The sequence below is a fragment of the Squalius cephalus genome (assembly GCF_949319135.1).
Source record: "Squalius cephalus genome assembly, chromosome: 24".
NCBI lineage: Eukaryota > Metazoa > Chordata > Actinopteri > Cypriniformes > Leuciscidae > Squalius > Squalius cephalus.
In genome coordinates, this window is record NC_137145.1 from 10384816 (window position 1) to 10403039 (window position 18224).

Sequence of the window (18224 nt, forward strand, 5' to 3'; positions counted from 1 at the left end):
GTGGGGGGCGCTAGTGCTGTTTTCAAGCCGCCGCTCTGCGCTTTCTTCGCCCGCTGTGATGATGGTGATGATGTGGACGTGGTTGGTCAGGACGACTTCCGCGTAGATGTTTCTCTGTGACTGGAAGTAAACTTCAACAATGGAGATTTAACTGTTTATTCCGTAAATTAGTACGACACCCATTCATATATGTCCCGCCTCACGGAGTCTCATTTTAAGGTTGCTCTATATGATACTGTAGGGTAGATTAGCTGTAAACTGGTGAGCTTCCCTGCAGTGATATGTTGACTGGGAATTGGATGATGGATTTCTGTGTATGTGAATTATTGCAGTGTTCGATGATCCTGGCGCTGATCGTCTTACTTTTGGTAAATGTATATCTTATTATTTTGAATATTTGTATCAATTTTATATCATTGTGGATTTTTTTTCTTGTTTTTCTGATTTATGTTTGCTCTTAGTGATCTATCCATGCTGTTGTTCTTATTATTTGTTAATGAAAATGAATTTGCAATGAAATTGTTCTTATGAAATACTTGTAAATATATATATGAAGAGTTCAGATGCAAAAGCCTCTTAAGTGCCATCTGAAATTTTCTTCTAGAATGATCATTTTTATAAAGCTTGTATATTTAAGTTAAGTAATTTCACTTAAATGACAATTAATAGGTCATATATATATAGTCACACTTCATTTGAGCTTCACCGATTAATCCAGTTGAACTAGTTACTCCTTTGTGTCACACCTGTTTGTTCTTGTCTTTAGGTTGTTGTGATTGCTCATGTCAGTGCTAAGATGATAGATCAGACTCGCCATGAGAAGGAGAAGCACTATTTGACTGCAAAGGGCACAGAAGAGTCTTTTCCCAGTCTGATGGACCCTCCCTCATTGGAGCTGTCTGTGGTTGTCCCTTCATACAATGAGGAACTCAGATGTGAGTTATTTTGATTATATATACAGTGAGGAAAATAAGTATTTGAACACCCTGCTATTTTGCAAGTTCTCCCACTTAGAAATCATGGAGGGGTCTGAAATTGTCATCGTAGGTGCATGTCCACTGTGAGAGACATAATCTAAAAAAAAAAATCCAGAAATCACAATGTATGATTTTTTAACTATTTATTTGTATGATACAGCTGCAAATAAGTATTTGAACACCTGAGAAAATCAATGTTAATATTTGGTACAGCAGCGTTTGTTTGCAATTACAGAGGTCAAACGTTTCCTGTAGTTTTTCACCAGGTTTGCACACACTGCAGGAGGGATTTTGGCCCACTCCTCCACACAGATCTTCTCTAGATCAGTCAGGTTTCTGGGCTGTCGCTGAGAAACACGGAGTTTGAGCTCCCTCCAAAGATTCTCTATTGGGTTTAGGTCTGGAGACTGGCTAGGCCACGCCAGAACCTTGATATGCTTCTTACAGAGCCACTCCTTGGTTATCCTGGCTGTGTGCTTCGGGTCATTGTCATGTTGGAAGACCCAGCCTCGACCCATCTTCAATGCTCTAACTGAGGGAAGGAGGTTGTTCCCAAAATCTCGCAATACATGGCCCCGGTCATCCTCTCCTTAATACAGTGCAGTCGCATGTGCAGAAAAACACCCCCAAAGCATGATGCTACCACCCCCATGCTTCACAGTAGGGATGGTGTTCTTGGGATGGTACTCATCATTCTTCTTCCTCCAAACACGTTTAGTGGAATTATGACCAAAAAGTTCTATTTTGGTCTCATCTGACCACATGACTTTCTCCCATGACTCCTCTGGATCATCCAAATGGTCATTGGCAAACTTAAGACGGGCCTTGACATGTGCTGGTTTAAGCAGGGGAACCTTCCGTGCCATGCATGATTTCAAACCATGACGTCTTAGTGTATTACCAACAGTAACCTTGGAAACGGTGGTCCCAGCTCTTTTCAGGTCATTGACCAGCTCCTCCCGTGTAGTTCTGGGCTGATTTCTCACCTTTCTTAGGATCATTGAGACCCCACGAGGTGAGATCTTGCATGGAGCCCCAGTCCGAGGGAGATTGACAGTCATGTTTAGCTTCTTCCATTTTCTAATGATTGCTCCAACAGTGGACCTTTTTTCACCAAGCTGCTTGGCAATTTCCCCGTAGCCCTTTCCAGCCTTGTGGAGGTGTACAATTTTGTCTCTAGTGTCTTTGGACAGCTCTTTGGTCTTGGCCATGTTAGTAGTTGGATTCTTACTGATTGTATGGGGTGGACAGGTGTCTTTATGCAGCTAACGACCTCAAAAAGGTGCATCTAATTTAGGATAATAAATGGAGTGGAGGTGGACATTTTAAAGGCAGACTAACAGGTCTTTGAGGGTCAGAATTCTAGCTGATAGACAGGTGTTCAAATACTTATTTGCAGCTGTATCATACAAATAAATAGTTAAAAAATCATACATTGTGATTTCTGGATTTTTTTTTTTAGATTATGTCTCTCACAGTGGACATGCACCTATGATGACAATTTCAGACCCCTCCATGATTTCCAAGTGGGAGAACTTGCAAAATAGCAGGGTGTTCAAATACTTATTTTCCTCACTGTATATAGTTTGGGTTAAAACCCCCACTGAATCCCTATGGCTTAAAATCATTAACGTCCTCTTGGCAATAAGAGGATTTATATTGGTATTTGGTAATTGTCTCTGTTTTATCACACAGTGCCTGCTATGATGGATGAAGCCATGGAATACTTGGAGAAAAGACAGGTGCTTTTTTACTTTTTTACACTTCTATTATGAAACAACAGGCTAGCTAGTGTCATAACTGACTTATTAGTTCTATTTTTCTGACTAAAATGTTTGTGATAATGATTGTATTATGACATATGTACTGTAAATACACCTGTAAAAAAAGTATACATTTATAAATAAAAGTGTAAACATATCTGAGTTCACCTATGAATCCAGGAATGATGCAACACGTTTGAATGTTACTGCAGACTGGTTGTTTTTACAGCATGTGTGAATTATTCACCACTAGATGGCATTGCTGTAACTAAAGAGACTCTGTTTTAACCCAATTTTTCCTCTTGTTGAGTTTACAGAATGAGAATCCATTATTCACATATGAAGTTATTGTAGTAGATGATGGCAGCAAAGACAAAACTACAGAGGTAGTTTTACGTCTTACTGTTATTATTCATTATAATATATAACAAGGAATAATATATAACAATCAAAGTGAATGCTTCAAATGCTTCAGATCATATGTATCCTCAGGTTGCCATGAAATACACAAAAAAGTATGGAGCACAAAAAGTGAGAGTTCTGACGTTGGTGAAGAACCGTGGAAAAGGCGGTGCAGTTAAAATGGTAATAATGCAAAAAACACCCAGTCCTCCTTGTGCATTGTCATAGAGGACGGTATCCACATTTCTGATGAAATCTACTGAAAGACAAAAACAAAGATACTGTTTCCATTCAGTTGAGAATGTGAAAAATATCACTAATTAATGATATGACTTGATGCCTGAAGCTCAGGCTTGAAAGCTCAGCTAAAAGTCTTATTTTGCACACACTTAGTTCAACAGTTGCTGTAATGTTGTTTGTTGTTGTGTTTGTCTCTGCTCAGGGAGCACTGAGCTGTCGTGGGAAGCTCATTCTTATGGCTGATGCTGACGGAGCCACTAAATTTGCTGACATTGAAAAGGTGGAAGAAGGTCTTCAGAGCATCAGTGAGAAGCCGGTGAGACACCACTTTTTGTAAATATAAATAGACATGCAGCAAATCTCAGAATGGGTGGTATGTGGATTACATACTTGTTTGGAGCTTAACCAGGAGCTGGAGTTGGTACAGACCTTTTCTTGCCAAAAGATCTCAGAGCATCTGAAAATGTTTTCCTTTTATTTCAATGCAGGATAACATGGCGATCTCCTGTGGATCCAGAGCTCACCTGGAAGAAGAATCAGTGGCTCAGGTATTCAGTGTTTCTCAAAAATACTGGAGCATAATAGCTAATGGAAATTGCCAGTACTTTTGCATTTTCAGTGTTCTGTTTCTTCTTGTGACAGCGGTCAATGTTCCGAACGTTTCTGATGTATGGATTCCACTTCTTGGTGTGGTTCTTTTGTGTGAGGGGGATTAAAGACACACAGTGTGGATTTAAGCTCTTCACTCGTGAGGCTGCCTTGAAAACTTTCTCCAGCCTGCATGTGGAACGCTGGTAAGGACGCTTAAAGGTTGAAGAGCTTCATAATACAATACCCCAATTATGATAAAAAAAAAGAACATTACCTTTTATGTAGTGTAATGTATAGCTGTGAATGTAAAACGTGGTCTTTCAAAGTTTCAAAGATCAAAGTGCACGAAAATTGGAGTTATTGTCTCCCAAAAGAAAGAACAGATTCAGAACTGCCGAAACGAGTCCTTAGTAAAACTTCCTGCTCAAACCTATGTAGGTTTGTAACAAATTTGCATAATGCCAGCCTTTTGTCTTTATTGTATGCCTGCAATTGTCTGCTACTTTGACCCTCCCTCAAACACTGTAGCTGTAACTGTGGCCTGGAAGTGTTTGATTTGTGTTGTTGACATGTCAATGCGCTGCAAATTCTTTTTCCATGCACTTCAAAAGAATGAGGACTTGAGCTCGAATTGATACAGTAAAACCAACACCATCTTTACTGTTCGTATCACCTATGTATCAAGTGTTGAGGGCTGCTTCGTTTCCAAACCATGCTTGTAAGCGGTAGGCCAATCACAACAGACTGAGTCATCTGACCAATCAGAGCAGAGTAGGCTCTCAGAAAGGAAGGGTTTAGAAAGACAGAATCTATTATCAAACCGTTTCGGACACTGTGATAAAAGAGGTTATGCTGTAGTGTATATTATGAGAAAATTGTGTTGTTGTTTTTTTGGCCTTGGATGCATAAAAACCTACTGCAGACTCCAAAACTAAAATAGGAACCTTTAAAATAGCATAATATTAAGGATCAACTGCATCAAATTCCCTAAAAGCACTTTGTTTACTTTTATAAGAACCTGTTTTATTTTATTTTATTTAAATTTGAATTTTAACCTCTTAATTAAAGTAAAAAAAAATGTGTCCTACAGGGCATTTGATGTGGAACTTCTCTACATTGCTCAGTGTTTTGACATCCCTGTATCAGAAGTGGCTGTTAACTGGACAGAGATTGAAGGTTTGTGCTGTCAGTTTTGAAATATAATGCACTTAAAGCATAGGCAATTAAAAGAATTAATACTCTATATCTTTTTTTCTAGCAGTATATGTCTCAAAAATGAAGGTTTTTTCCACTATGAGGTAATGAAGATTTGTTTTATTGCACATTTAGGGTCAAAGTTGGTGCCGATCTGGAGTTGGCTACAGATGGGCCGGGATCTAGTCTTTATCAGACTGCGTTACTTCACTGGTGCCTGGAGGCTGGAGTCTGAGAGAAAAACTCAGTAGCTGTTGTTTCTGCCAGTGTGCTGTTCGGGCCGATGGTTAAACGCACAGCCCTTTGCCACAAACGAGTGCACTGCGTACGCAATCGGTGAACAGCATCAGCATTTCATTATCACTGACCGTGCCGTGACCACATAAGGGGATTGTCCTAGTATTTTTATTTTTTTAATGCAATATCACTGTTTTTCATGTTTTTCTTTTACAAACTATAGGTTTGGTTTTGAAATGGGGCAGATGGTTCTTGGCCAAATAAAGAAAAATTATAATCAGTTTGCGTTTCTGCATATACAACTAATTTGAAAATGTTGCACAGAACCAGATGAAGACAAAATGATGCGTTTGAAGAGTGCAGAAGAGAGACACTTTTTTTAATTTATTTTTTTATTAAACAAGCTTATTTGAAAAACAAATTGATTTATGCTGAGCATCGAAGTATAATTTATTATTATATGTGGCCAAAAAAATGTATGTGGTGTGTGCTTAATGTGGTTAAAAATCAGTGCCACCCAAATCCATTTTTAACACACTCATCCACACATAAAAGGTTTAAAAACACAGTTGACCGACTGAAATGGTCCATGGCAGGGCTACAGCTAGGGTATCCGGGGCCCCGTGTGGGTTGTTCCTGTGGGTCCCCCCTCAGTTGACATTGCGGGGGCCCTCCAAAAGCAGGGGGCCTAGAATCTACACCTCCTTTCGCCCCTCTAGCGACAGCCCTGGTCCATGGTCTGGCATGTACTCAGTCCTTTTTAATGTGGTTTACACAATGGGTTGCTCTGCGCCCTGGAGAGAATATCCTGTTTATCCTCCCTTTCTCTCCACCAGGAAGGCATTTGTTCTTAGTCAGCCCCTCTATCTTGTCAGCCCCTCTAAAAGATGGTGTATTTCAATATTTTCACTGATAAATTATTTTTAAAATCAGTTATTTAAGCAGCAATATATGTATTTTATTTCTCCCGTCTGCTAAGCTCTAAATATAGAGGCTCGTCAGTAATGTATATGATCCTCTGCACCTTGATTGAAGAGGATCATTTTGCGGTGTCCTTTTATTGGAAGCGAATTCCCCCTGCCAAACTCATTTGATCAAAGAGAGCACTAAATATGCGAGCTGTCATTATTGGGAGTATTGTTACGTTCCCCTGCAGTTGTTGTAAACTGTGAAAATGTCAAACTTCTAGACTCTCTGTCGCCATCCTGGCTTGCGTCATTAACTGGACAAGTCACTTACGCACAGAATCGAAGTGTATCCGTCCGCGCCGAGGAGCGCAGGAGAAGTAGGGCTATCGATAAGAGCTGGCGATCCGCCAGTCTCAGTCTGTCACTAAATATTCTACTACTTTCTACTTTAACTTTATCAATATTCTGCTTCCAATTTCTAAATATATAACAGGTAAATATTTAGAGAGAATAGAACTTTTTTTTTTTTATTAAGTTTTTTTGTTTAGCCTAAAATTATTAAGAAATTTGAAAACGGTTCGTTTTAATCACAGTGTACCGTTGTAATGACCAGGTTGTGAGTTGGGTTAACCCAAAACAATTCTTAACCCCCTCAAAGGTAAAAAGGTTGGACGGTGTCTTATGTACGTATTTTAACGTATACAGACAAGTTTCTTTCGCCATTAAAATATTAGAATTTAGTGATGCTCGTGATCAGAAGTTGCGTTCCCTGTAACCATAGCAACATTTGGCTGCTCGAGTGTTCCTGTTGGGATCGATATCCGACAAAACGTACTACTGACACTATTTATCACCAATGTTGATACAAAAACTTTATAATAGTAATTTCTGTTTGAAGCGTTTTTTTTAACTTCAAAGCCCGCGAATTCCTCACAAATTCCTTTGAAACGTCGACCGCTTTAAAATTACTGAATAATCGCACACTGGGAATGACTAAAAATTAAAGTCATGAAAACCTCAATAAAAAAAATTAAATACTTTGACACAATCACTTTCCCTTTACAACTTATGCCAAAAAGGTGCATTCACTTCCTGTAAAAGAAAAAAAAAACAGCTGTCTGCGCTTGTCATCTGTCACTGAAAGCAAATTAAAAGTGAAACACTGCTGCCCACAATGACCTGTTTTCCCTCAATAGTTGGCCTGTGAGTGAGTCTCAGGCTGTTCTTTTGAACGGGATGATCCCTCTGTGTGTCTGACGTCCTGGGAGAGTTCCAGGAGCAGCGGATGAATTCCGCACGAAGGCGCTGAGGCTCCAGTCAGACTGACGCCGCGGCTCTCGCTCCATCCAAACACACGCGCTGTAGCTACACCTCCAATCGGCGCGAGATTCAGCATTCGGCTATTTTGCGGAACTACGCGGATTTTTATTCGACTTGTCACAAGAATAAGGTAATGAATAAAACGTGTTATATACATACAACTTATGGTATTATTTAGAATTCATTTCAGAACTTAAAAAGTAAAAGTTTTATAAATGATAAAAAAAATAAGGAATGACAAGTGTCTTTTTAAAACTTTTTGTCTTGACGCTGTATTTTTTCTTTTTCACGTTACTTGTTGCTTCTCACATGTTAGTCCATATCACGCGAGGCTGCGTAAACAGACATTATGCCACTTGCTGCTTAATGATGCTACTCCAGTGATACGTTTGTGACAGTTGTGTATACCTGGAATACCTTTTTTATATATATATATAAGTAAGTGCCAAATGTAGCATTTGAACATTTCTTAAAGCAAACAAACAAAGTGAAGTTGAGGGAAAGGATGTGTATGTGCGTTTGCGGGGGAGTTAGGTGATTAAGCCTATCTCAGCACTCAGACTGCCAGACGCCAGTTTCATAAGGACACACTGCCTTTGAGAACAGAGCAGATGTATTCACCCTCAATTGATCTGAACAGGCCTGCGCCTATTTGAAACTGAGCCATGATTTCATACGCTGCTATTATTCCTATATGGCCTCATTCATCTCATACGATTATTTGATTTAGGTAGGGGTGTGTAAACACCTCTGGTATCGCATGCAATCAAATTTTCAGAAGCTATTATTTGAATAGACTTGGCCAAAGATGGAAGCAAACCTCTCTGGTTTCAAATGCTCAAACGGCATTGATTTTTAGCAGATCATTTTCTGCATCAGAAAGCCTTGACAGGAAAGGGAGAGGACGAATAGGTGAGGTGTTGACTCTGCAATACCTCAGAAATCTCTGCATGCACTGAAGCATGATGTAAAAGATCTTGAGATCTGCACATGGATGTGTTGTGATTACGCCCTAATAGGGTGAATCTCACAAAACATGTCAAGAATATGTTAATATATTTCACCCCAAAATCATAAAAAATATATATATTTTGATTAAAGAAAATGGTGCCATTTAGCTTAAAATTTGTTTTGATTTGGACATTGTTTGACATTATTTTTCATGACAATTAAGCACATTTTCTTCCCTAATTGTTATTACTGTAAGGCTATATGCATACATAAAAAATAATTAATAATAATAAAGATAAAAAATAAATTGTAAATGATTTATGCCAGTATTTTTCAAATATTTGTTAAATATTTTTTTTATTTAATTAAAAAAAATAATTTAATATAAAATAATGATTTGTATTAATTTAATCACACTCACACATCCACATACATAATATTGTGTGTGTGTGTGTGTGTGTGTGTGTGTGTGTGTGTGTGTGTGTGTATATATATATATATATATATATATATATATATATACAAATTATTTTTGTATTTTTAAAAATCATTATTTTAAATTCTTTAAAAATTAAATAATTAATAAATGTTTGATAATTATTTGAAAAATACTGAAAATACTGACATAAATCATTTACAATTTATTTATTATCTTTATTATATATACAGTATATATATAATTATTTATGTTTATTTTAATAAATACTAATTAAAGGCAGTTAAAAATACTGACAAACAATTTACTTATTAACATTAAATCTGACATTCTTCTTCGTTTCTTTCACCAGATAAAAACTGTTGACAGCCTGACGAAAACATCCCTGTCTGGGGGTTTGTTTTACACCCAGCTGTATCTTGGCTGTAAAGTAATAAACTGAGGCTCCTGGCTTGAAGTGATATAAGACAGATCTGCCTTGGTTTTAGGAAAAAAATCCAGTCCCCGGTGTCGCCCCATCCCACGATGCACTCCACCACATCCATTACTTCCCTCTTCTCCTTCACCAGTCCAGCTGTGAAAAGGCTGCTGGGCTGGAAACAAGGAGACGAGGAGGAAAAGTGGGCGGAAAAGGCTGTCGATTCCCTTGTAAAGAAGCTCAAGAAGAAGAAAGGGGCCATGGAGGAGCTGGAAAAGGCTCTGAGCTGTCCTGGCCAGCCCAGTAAATGTGTGACCATCCCTCGATCCCTGGACGGAAGGCTCCAGGTGTCCCATCGTAAAGGTCTGCCACACGTTATCTACTGCAGAGTGTGGCGCTGGCCGGATCTTCAGTCCCACCACGAGCTCAAAGCGCTGGATTGCTGCGAGTTTCCTTTCGGCTCCAAGCAGAAGGATATCTGCATCAATCCATATCATTACCGCCGTGTGGAGACGCCAGGTGGAAATCAATACGCAAACCACTTTTTCTTGTTTTCTTCCATATTGATGATAGCTTTCTGCATTAGTAAAAAATCTGTTAGTAATCTTCTTTCTCTGTTTTTTCAAACAGTTCTACCCCCAGTCCTTGTGCCGCGTCACAGTGAGTTCAACCCCCAGCACAGCTTGTTAGCAAAGTTCCGGAATGCTTCCCTACACAACGAGCCTCTAATGCCTCAAAATGCCACTTACCCAGACTCCTTCCCTGCATTACCCTGTAGCTCGTTTTCTTCATCTCCTTCCAGCTCTTTAAACCAGTCCCCCACTGCACACAGCTACCCAAACTCTCCCAGCAGTGGAACCGACCCTGGGAGCCCCTACCAAATCACAGGTCATCATTAGCAATGATTTCTCAAGCATTGATGATTTTGTATATTAGCTCTCTTCTAACTTCCTTGCATGAAATGTAGTGCCACTGAATTGCATACATTCATACATCTTGATCATTCAAAAACGTTGTTCTCATTGCACAGCAGAGACACCTCCTCCACCCTACAGTATGATGGAGACCACTCCGTCTGAGGATGTGAAACCAGAAGAGTCCTCCAACCCCAATAAACTCATTCTGTCAGCCCCTCATAGAGGTGACACTAGACTTACTGTGCATTATGTGTGTACTTTGAAATGTGCAGTATGAACACACCTACTCATCTGTTGTTATTATTAACTGAAACTAATAAAAAAAATGAGTTTTGTCAAGTGAAATAATGCTAAAATATAAATATTAGATGAAAAATGTAAACAAAAAAGAGAAATATTGATTGAAATAAAGTCATTAAAAATGATAAATGACTAAAATTGAAATAAAAAAGCTAAATAGAAAAAAAAGACAAAATTACTAAATTAAAATGAAAACAGAAAATTCTAAATAATAAAAACTATAATAGTATATAAATAATACTAAAATAACACTGCTCATTTAATAATATTACTTTTTTTATTTTAATTTGAGAATAGGGAAGTCAACATCACAGCTATAATGACACCGAAACAGAGGAACGATATCATTGGAAGCATTTTCAGAACAATGTTTTTTTCCAGCTAATGAACCATAAAAACAATGACAGCCAATCAGAATCCACACGACTTAAACCTCAAGCTAATCCAGTTATAAATGAAAGACCTAACCATTGTTTTCATTTTGAAAATAGAAATTATCAGACTATATATACAAGATGTCAAACTGGTCACACAAGACTTACTCTTGTATATATATTTTTTGAAAATGGAAGATTTACCTTTATGTGATTTTTTTTGTTGTTGTTGTTGTTGTAAGTTTTCCTTAACTATAAAGCATTTTTTATTGGAATGTTCTGCTTTAAACTGTATTAGGCAACGTTCTTATTCAGAGAGTACATTAATGGATCTAAGATTTTTTAAATCAGGAGAAACATTAATTTAGTCTGGTGTTTCCAAACAATGAAAGTGTTGAATCACAATGGCATTTTTTTATTATATTAAAATGCATCATAAATACGGAATGAGACCTGAATACTATGAGATATGATACATGATATTTTACATGGTTTTATGAATGCCTTTTTTTACTCCAGACTTGAGGCCAGTGTGTTATGAGGAACCAGAATACTGGTGTTCAGTGGCGTATTACGAACTGAACAACAGGGTGGGTGAGACATTCCACGCCTCTTCCCGAAGCATCCTCGTGGACGGCTTCACAGATCCCTCCAACAACAAGAACCGATTCTGTCTCGGATTACTATCCAACGTCAACCGAAACTCTACCATTGAACACACTCGCAGACACATAGGCAAAGGTTTGTTTAAAGTTTTACATTTCTTTTTTTTTTGCATTCTTGTCTTTGTTGAGAGGTTTTGGATCTGAAATTGTTGCTTTGAGAAGATCAAGCTGATAATGGTCTTCCATCAGTTGATGCAAGTCCAAGAGAAAGTAATAAAAAAACAAAAACACACTGTTTTTATGGCGCCAGATAGTGCTGGTCAGTCAACACTGCACTTCAGGAACCCAGCGAGAAAGATAAAGTCCACGCTATCCAAATGTTGGTTTTTCTCAGGGTGCTGGATGAGCGTCACTGTGCCAGTGTTGGAAAGACATTAAGCGTTGCCATAGGTTACAGCAGTGACAGAGAGAAGTATGCATGCACACACACACACCGGGCACAGAGTTCCATCTACTTGTGTGAGAGATCCTAGTTGGAAGAGCGCCAAGGACAAAGACATAATCCAGATCAGGATGCTTCAGGAGAATGGAGATTATTAAAGTTTCCGCTTGGCACTTGAATGATGAATGCTGGGTTTAAGGATAATGATTTCTGGGATTTACCAAGTTCAAAGGTGGTGATACACTGTTTAATGTGTATAGACTTTGCAGTTTTAAAAGCCACTTTGAATTGTTGTTATGCTGTATGTTATTTTTTTAATTCTTTTTGTGGACCTGTAAGTGTATTTAATCTCAGTTAAAAGTGCAACTAGAAACATGCTTTAAACCCTTTTCTCTCTTCTGTTGTAGGTGTGCACTTGTATTACGTCGGAGGGGAGGTGTACGCAGAGTGTCTGAGCGACAGCAGTATTTTCGTTCAGAGTCGGAACTGTAACTACCAGCACGGTTTCCACCCCACCACCGTCTGCAAGATCCCGAGTGGATGCAGCCTCAAGATCTTCAACAACCAGCTGTTTGCCCAGCTGCTGTCGCAGTCGGTAAATCACGGCTTTGAGGTGGTGTATGAACTCACCAAGATGTGCACCATCAGGATGAGTTTTGTCAAGGTAAAGAGGTTTATATAGAATATGTGGCATATAATGGCATATACAGTAGCCTATACAGCCATATAAACCCTATTGGGCTGCTAATAAAGGTTATGCAAACGCCATTACTATTGATTCACTAGAAAGAATTGACTCATTAGAGTCTTTCCTTTGGGAACCAGTCTACACTGGTTGTGCTGAATGCGTTTGATTCACTTAAAAGAACCAGCTTATAAAAGTCCTTGATTTACACCGAGAATCTGTCTACACTGGTTGCGCTAGATGCGTTTGATTCATTTTAAAGAACCATCTCATAAAAGTCCTTAGATTGGGAATGAGTCTACACTGGTTGCGCTGGATGCGTTTGATTCAATTAAAAGAATTGCCTCATAAGAGTCATTCATTTAGGAATAGGACTACTCTGTGTGAATTTGATTCACTTTACACAACCGGCTCATAGGAGTCATTTGCTGTATGCTTTTGGTTCACTAACAAGAACATACTTTGAGTAATTTGTTTGGAAATCATACTGCTTTGGTTGCGCTGTATGCTGTTGATTAAAAAAAAGTATTGAATCATTAGTCTTTCCTTCAGGAATCGGACTACACTGGTTGTGCTGTATGCTTTTGCTTCACTAAAAAGGACAGATTTATTTGTTCAGAAATCAGTCTACACTGGTTGCACTTTTTAATTCAGTAGTGGTGCCATGTCGATTAAGTAGGCTAGTGTATACCTATGAAACTCTGTCAGAGATTTTTAGAAAGGTGTTTTTAGTAACGTTTTTAGAAAGAATTTTAGTACCAAACAGTTCTACGTACGAGAATTTTAAATAGAACCAAATAAGGACCTGTTCTCGATTCTCTTCTCTTTTCCTCAGAAAATGCTCAAATCTGCTTGATGTTATAGTTTATTCTAAATATAAATATAATAATATACAGTATTTTATATAAGACTGTTGTCAAGTTTATTACCTCCAACAACAAGGTTAAAAAGTTGCTGTTAAGGACTATCGCAAATACAGAGTTCATAAACGTCAATCACAAGCCAACAGCTCTCTAGGTGGTTAGCAGTTTCAAATAGAAAATCTTCTAAGTGTTGCTATGCAAATCTAATATGTAGTTATTCTAGTCTTTGGCTTGCTGTTTTATGGATGTTGCTCTGCCAAAACACTTCAGATCCAATAGCTCTGGAGTTCTTCTGTTACCGACTGATACGACATGCGCAATATTCCCTGCTTGATTTGTATGTATGCGGACACATAACAAATTGTTTGATTATTTCTGTTAAAATACTTTATGAATGACATGCAATTGCAAATTAGTTTTTGGAAAACTAGTATGCATTTATTTTTGCAATTCCTTTTGGTGCTGCTAGTGGATCACAAATACTTGTATTATTGTAGTTTTAAAAAAAAAACATGTTTCGTGCTTAAGATGTTTAAAGATGCTCAAGTATTGAGGATCAAATGTCTCCTCTTCTCAGGGCTGGGGAGCCGAGTACCACCGTCAGGATGTCACCAGCACCCCCTGCTGGATAGAAATACACCTGCACGGGCCCCTGCAGTGGCTGGACAAAGTTCTGACCCAAATGGGCTCCCCACACAATCCCATTTCCTCTGTGTCCTAATGCATTACAGGACAAGGGGAATAATAGTTCCCCAAAAGACTTTCATAGCAACCCAAGACACATAAAGCTCTCTCTCTCTGTCTTTTCAGTGGATGTTTATGGTACTGGCATAGAATCAGCCAGGAAATATCATGCTGTTAAATAAGCAGCTGTGTGGTTAGATAAGTGTTGCATTGTTTTTTGAAAAAAAGAAAAGAAAAAGGTTTGCTATTTCACAGTATGTAGTAGCTGAGACCAATTCAGATTGAATCGCTGTATTAGGAAGCCAAGGAAATATGTTAATAGGCAGGTACTTGTTCTGGAAATGTTTGTGTCATATTTGTGCCTTCTATAACATTTCATGTTGTTGTTTTTTTCACTCGCGTTAGCTTTCTTGTTTTTGTAATACAAAAACCTCTCTTATATTTGTGCCTGATTATTTTATGGCCCGAACACAAATATGAAATTTAAAAACAAAACATCAGAAGTCAAAAAATCCACCTAATTTGTATTAATGCAATTACAGGTTATCAATTTTCACAAGATCAGTAAAAACTTCCTTTGCTTATTGAAGGATTTGCTTATCATTTGCCCCATCTATAAAATAATAAAGCTGATTGAACAATTCTGTGTGTATGCTGTGTCTTTCAGCTACACTGTCAAGATGTGTCTAAAAAGGTCAAACTAAATTGTAGCTTTCATTGATGACATTATGATGACATTAACAAACATTACAGATTAGATAAAGATCTCTAAAAAATGAATTTCTACAGCTGCCGTTTCATATTTTCTATCATTAATTTAAAAATACTAAATGGCACAAATGAGGCTAGGATGGCTAGTCAAACGCATTATTAATATACAGAAGATTTAGCTGCCAATTCGTTTCATGATATCAACGAGCTTGATGATGACAGCAGTATTTTAGATCGATCGGGTCCTTGTCAAACATCCCAGTTTTCAGAACGGAGAGTTGATAGTCTTCACACCATCGAGGACAGCTGCAGGTCACACATATAGAATATTCGCGCATTAAATCCTCAACAGGACGAGTAAAGCATCTGCAGACTTCAGAAGTTGTGCTGTGTTTGAGGCCGATTCTGTGTGGTCAGTAAACGCTGCTGCTGCTGAAGGAAGCTGATGACTTCTGGACTCCTCAGAAGAGACTGAAACCCCAAAACAACATAACATCAGCTAATGCTAAGTCACTTTGCTAAGAAAGAATATTCAGGTAATATAAATATTAATGACATTTGTCACATATAAGATATGCATATATATGCAGAATAATTGATATACAAATCAGTCAATTAAAAGTAAAAAAATGGAAGCTAGGAGGAAAAAATCAAATGAAACCACAGTATATATATATATATACACACACAGACATATAATATATATAAATTAGGGCTGTCAAACGATTAATCGCGATTAATCGCATCCAAAATAAAAGTTTGTGTTTACATAATATATGTGTGTGTATTGTGTATAATTATTTTCTATATATAAATACACACACATGCATGTATATATATAAGAAATATTTGCATGTATATACTGTGTATATATATATTATATATAATTTATATTATATATAAATATTTTATATATAAATAACACATTTTTCTTAAATATATATGCATGTGTGTGTATTTATATATAGAAAATAATTATACTCCATACACACACATATATTATGTAAACACAAACTTTTATTTTGGATGCGATTGATCGCGATTAATCGTTTGACAGCCCTAATATAAATATAATAATATATATACGTAAACAAAAACTTTTGTTAGATTCAATTTGACAGGACTAATATATATATATATATATATATATATATATATATATATATATATATATATATATATATATATTATATCGTTTTTTTGTATTGCACATAATTTAACATTAACATTTAACCTTTTTGATTTTGAAATAAATTGATTAATATTAACAATTCAAATTTCATTTTCCATTTTTTTTTTTTTCATGGCTACATGAATTATTCATTATCTACTCTAATACCCACACACCTCCGCACCCACTGCATTAGGTTACCAGGGGGTGTACGACGAGTAAAAATACTCTAGCTCAATAAAGTGTTTTAATGCACTCACCAGTCTCTTCTGGTTCAGCACCTGCTCGATGAGGGAGGGTCTGGCTGGTCGGTCTCCTATGGTACCCAGCCGTTGCTTAGTAACGGACACAGGCCTCTCCTCCGTACCCTCCTACACATCACGAAAGACAAAACAGTTTGAAATTAAGCTTATAAAGTTACGACCTTCAAATGAGACTGTTGTTTGTCCAAACGATTCTTACGTCTAGTTTTCCAGTTGACATGGCCTGGTCGCTTTTCTTCTTCTTATATTTGTCCTTGTACATTTTATTCCGGTGTTTTTTGCACATCCAGGGTTTCCTGGCTTTGGCCACCTGAGTCGTGGTCTCCGTGCAGCCGTCATAGATGCAGGTCTTGGACACGTTCTCGCTCTCTCCGGACGTCTCGTCGTCGTTGAGCTCGTCGTCTCTCGCCTCCGGCACGTCGCTCTCGTCGCCCAGGTCTTCCGCGTCGTACGGGAAGTTCTCCTGGTCGGACGGGGTGGTGGTGCTGCTCTCCGCGGGTGCGGGGGTTTGGCTGTCTTTACCCGTGTTTGCTAAACTAATATGAACGCTGTCGTTCATGTTGTCTTTCTTAGAGTCTCACCTGTCATTCAACCATACGGACCAGACTTGGCACAGAATACTTTAGTTTAAAACGAATTTTATCTGTCTCTCATTAAAATACCGCATTGTGAATTGCAGTAACCCAATAAATATAATATAGCCTACCTGCATAAAAACGGAGGAAAGGAATATGAGCTTTAAAGGAGGTCACTACAAAAACAAAACAGTCATGGCCGCTGCAGAAAGAGACTCGCCTGTGTGTGTGTGTGTGTGTGTGTGAATCAAATTGACGTTTCGCCCTCTACCGGCACCAAACTGCGATGCAGATTCACAGATACTCCCAATACACTGGCCCTAAACTACATTTTCATGTAGGCGACACTTAAATATATGAATGTCATTGCATTAGATAACAAAATATCAAACTAAATGGCAGACGATAGCGCAAAAAGCCAACATGGTCTTCTCCGCTTATGGAGAGCATTCTGACATCGTATCCCTGTGGTATGGCAATCCTGTACTGTCCACAACAAATACCAGAATACATCTCAAGTTCAAGTAGTTACTGTTCATCCAACATGTTACAGGCATGCTAAAGAAACCACCAAGGAACCATCAAACCCAGCACATAACTGCTGAGATCTCTAAAGGGTTGGGATCTCAGCTCTAGTTTCTTTCCAACAGCTGTCAGACTTCTTAGTAAACACTCCTACCATATCACTCCTCTGTGTTGGATCTCAGTTTGGGTGTTGTATTGTATTGCAGCTTGAATTTTTTATATTGTATGCATCGTCCACTGCAAATATTATCTATTAGTTCAAATACATCAAATTGTTCTATTGTGTTTTACATGAAAGCCCCTTTCCGCCATATAAGAAAAAAAAGAAAAAAAAAAGAAGTAAATAATGACATGAAAACTTGATTTTTTTCATCATAATTGATTTTAATTGACAACTTTTTAATGTAACAGGTATGACTTTGTCTCAATTCTGACTGTCAGTTTTGACATTAGCTCATAATTACAACTTAGTTTGTCATAATTTCAACATTTTATCTCATAATTATGACAGTATCTTATAATTTTTACTTTTATGTCATAATTATGAATTTACCAAAGCATGATTTTTTTTTTCTTCTCAAGGTTCAAGGTTCAAGGTATTTTATTGTCATTGTGTACATGTTGACACATGAGAACGATATATGTACTCAGGACCAGCAGCGTAATAAAAAA

General features: G+C 37.7%; 3 protein-coding genes across 4 annotated transcripts; 2 read left to right on the forward strand and 1 right to left on the reverse strand.

Moving 5' to 3' along the window:
* Window positions 1-2: 2 nt before the first annotated feature.
* Window positions 3-7408, forward strand: alg5 (ALG5 dolichyl-phosphate beta-glucosyltransferase). The gene is made up of 10 exons (XM_079860802.1): window positions 3-368; window positions 767-935; window positions 2673-2719; window positions 3058-3126; window positions 3233-3325; window positions 3585-3698; window positions 3871-3930; window positions 4025-4176; window positions 5064-5149; window positions 5303-7408. Exons 1-10 carry the CDS (start codon window positions 282-284, stop codon window positions 5416-5418), a joined length of 993 nt encoding a protein of 330 aa, XP_079716928.1. The 5' UTR covers window positions 3-281; the 3' UTR covers window positions 5419-7408.
* A 37-nt stretch (window positions 7409-7445) lies between these two features.
* Window positions 7446-14547, forward strand: smad9 (SMAD family member 9). Of its 2 annotated transcripts, none has more exons than XM_079860801.1 (7): window positions 7446-7762; window positions 9372-9956; window positions 10068-10325; window positions 10471-10578; window positions 11548-11769; window positions 12483-12739; window positions 14201-14547. In XM_079860801.1, exons 2-7 carry the CDS (start codon window positions 9545-9547, stop codon window positions 14342-14344), a joined length of 1401 nt encoding a protein of 466 aa, XP_079716927.1. In that variant the 5' UTR covers window positions 7446-7762; window positions 9372-9544; the 3' UTR covers window positions 14345-14547. The 2 variants fall into 2 exon arrangements, with proteins under 2 accessions (XP_079716927.1, XP_079716926.1); XM_079860800.1 differs by having other exon boundaries at window positions 7518-7762; window positions 10468-10578.
* A 264-nt stretch (window positions 14548-14811) lies between these two features.
* rfxap (regulatory factor X-associated protein) lies at window positions 14812-17299 on the reverse strand. Its single transcript, XM_079860804.1, has 3 exons — window positions 16652-17299; window positions 16450-16560; window positions 14812-15489 (listed from the first exon to the last, which is right to left on the reverse strand). The coding sequence occupies exons 1-3, from the start codon at window positions 17009-17011 to the stop codon at window positions 15394-15396; spliced, it is 567 nt and encodes a 188-aa protein (XP_079716930.1). The 5' UTR covers window positions 17012-17299; the 3' UTR covers window positions 14812-15393.
* Between the last annotated feature and the right edge of the window lie 925 nt (window positions 17300-18224).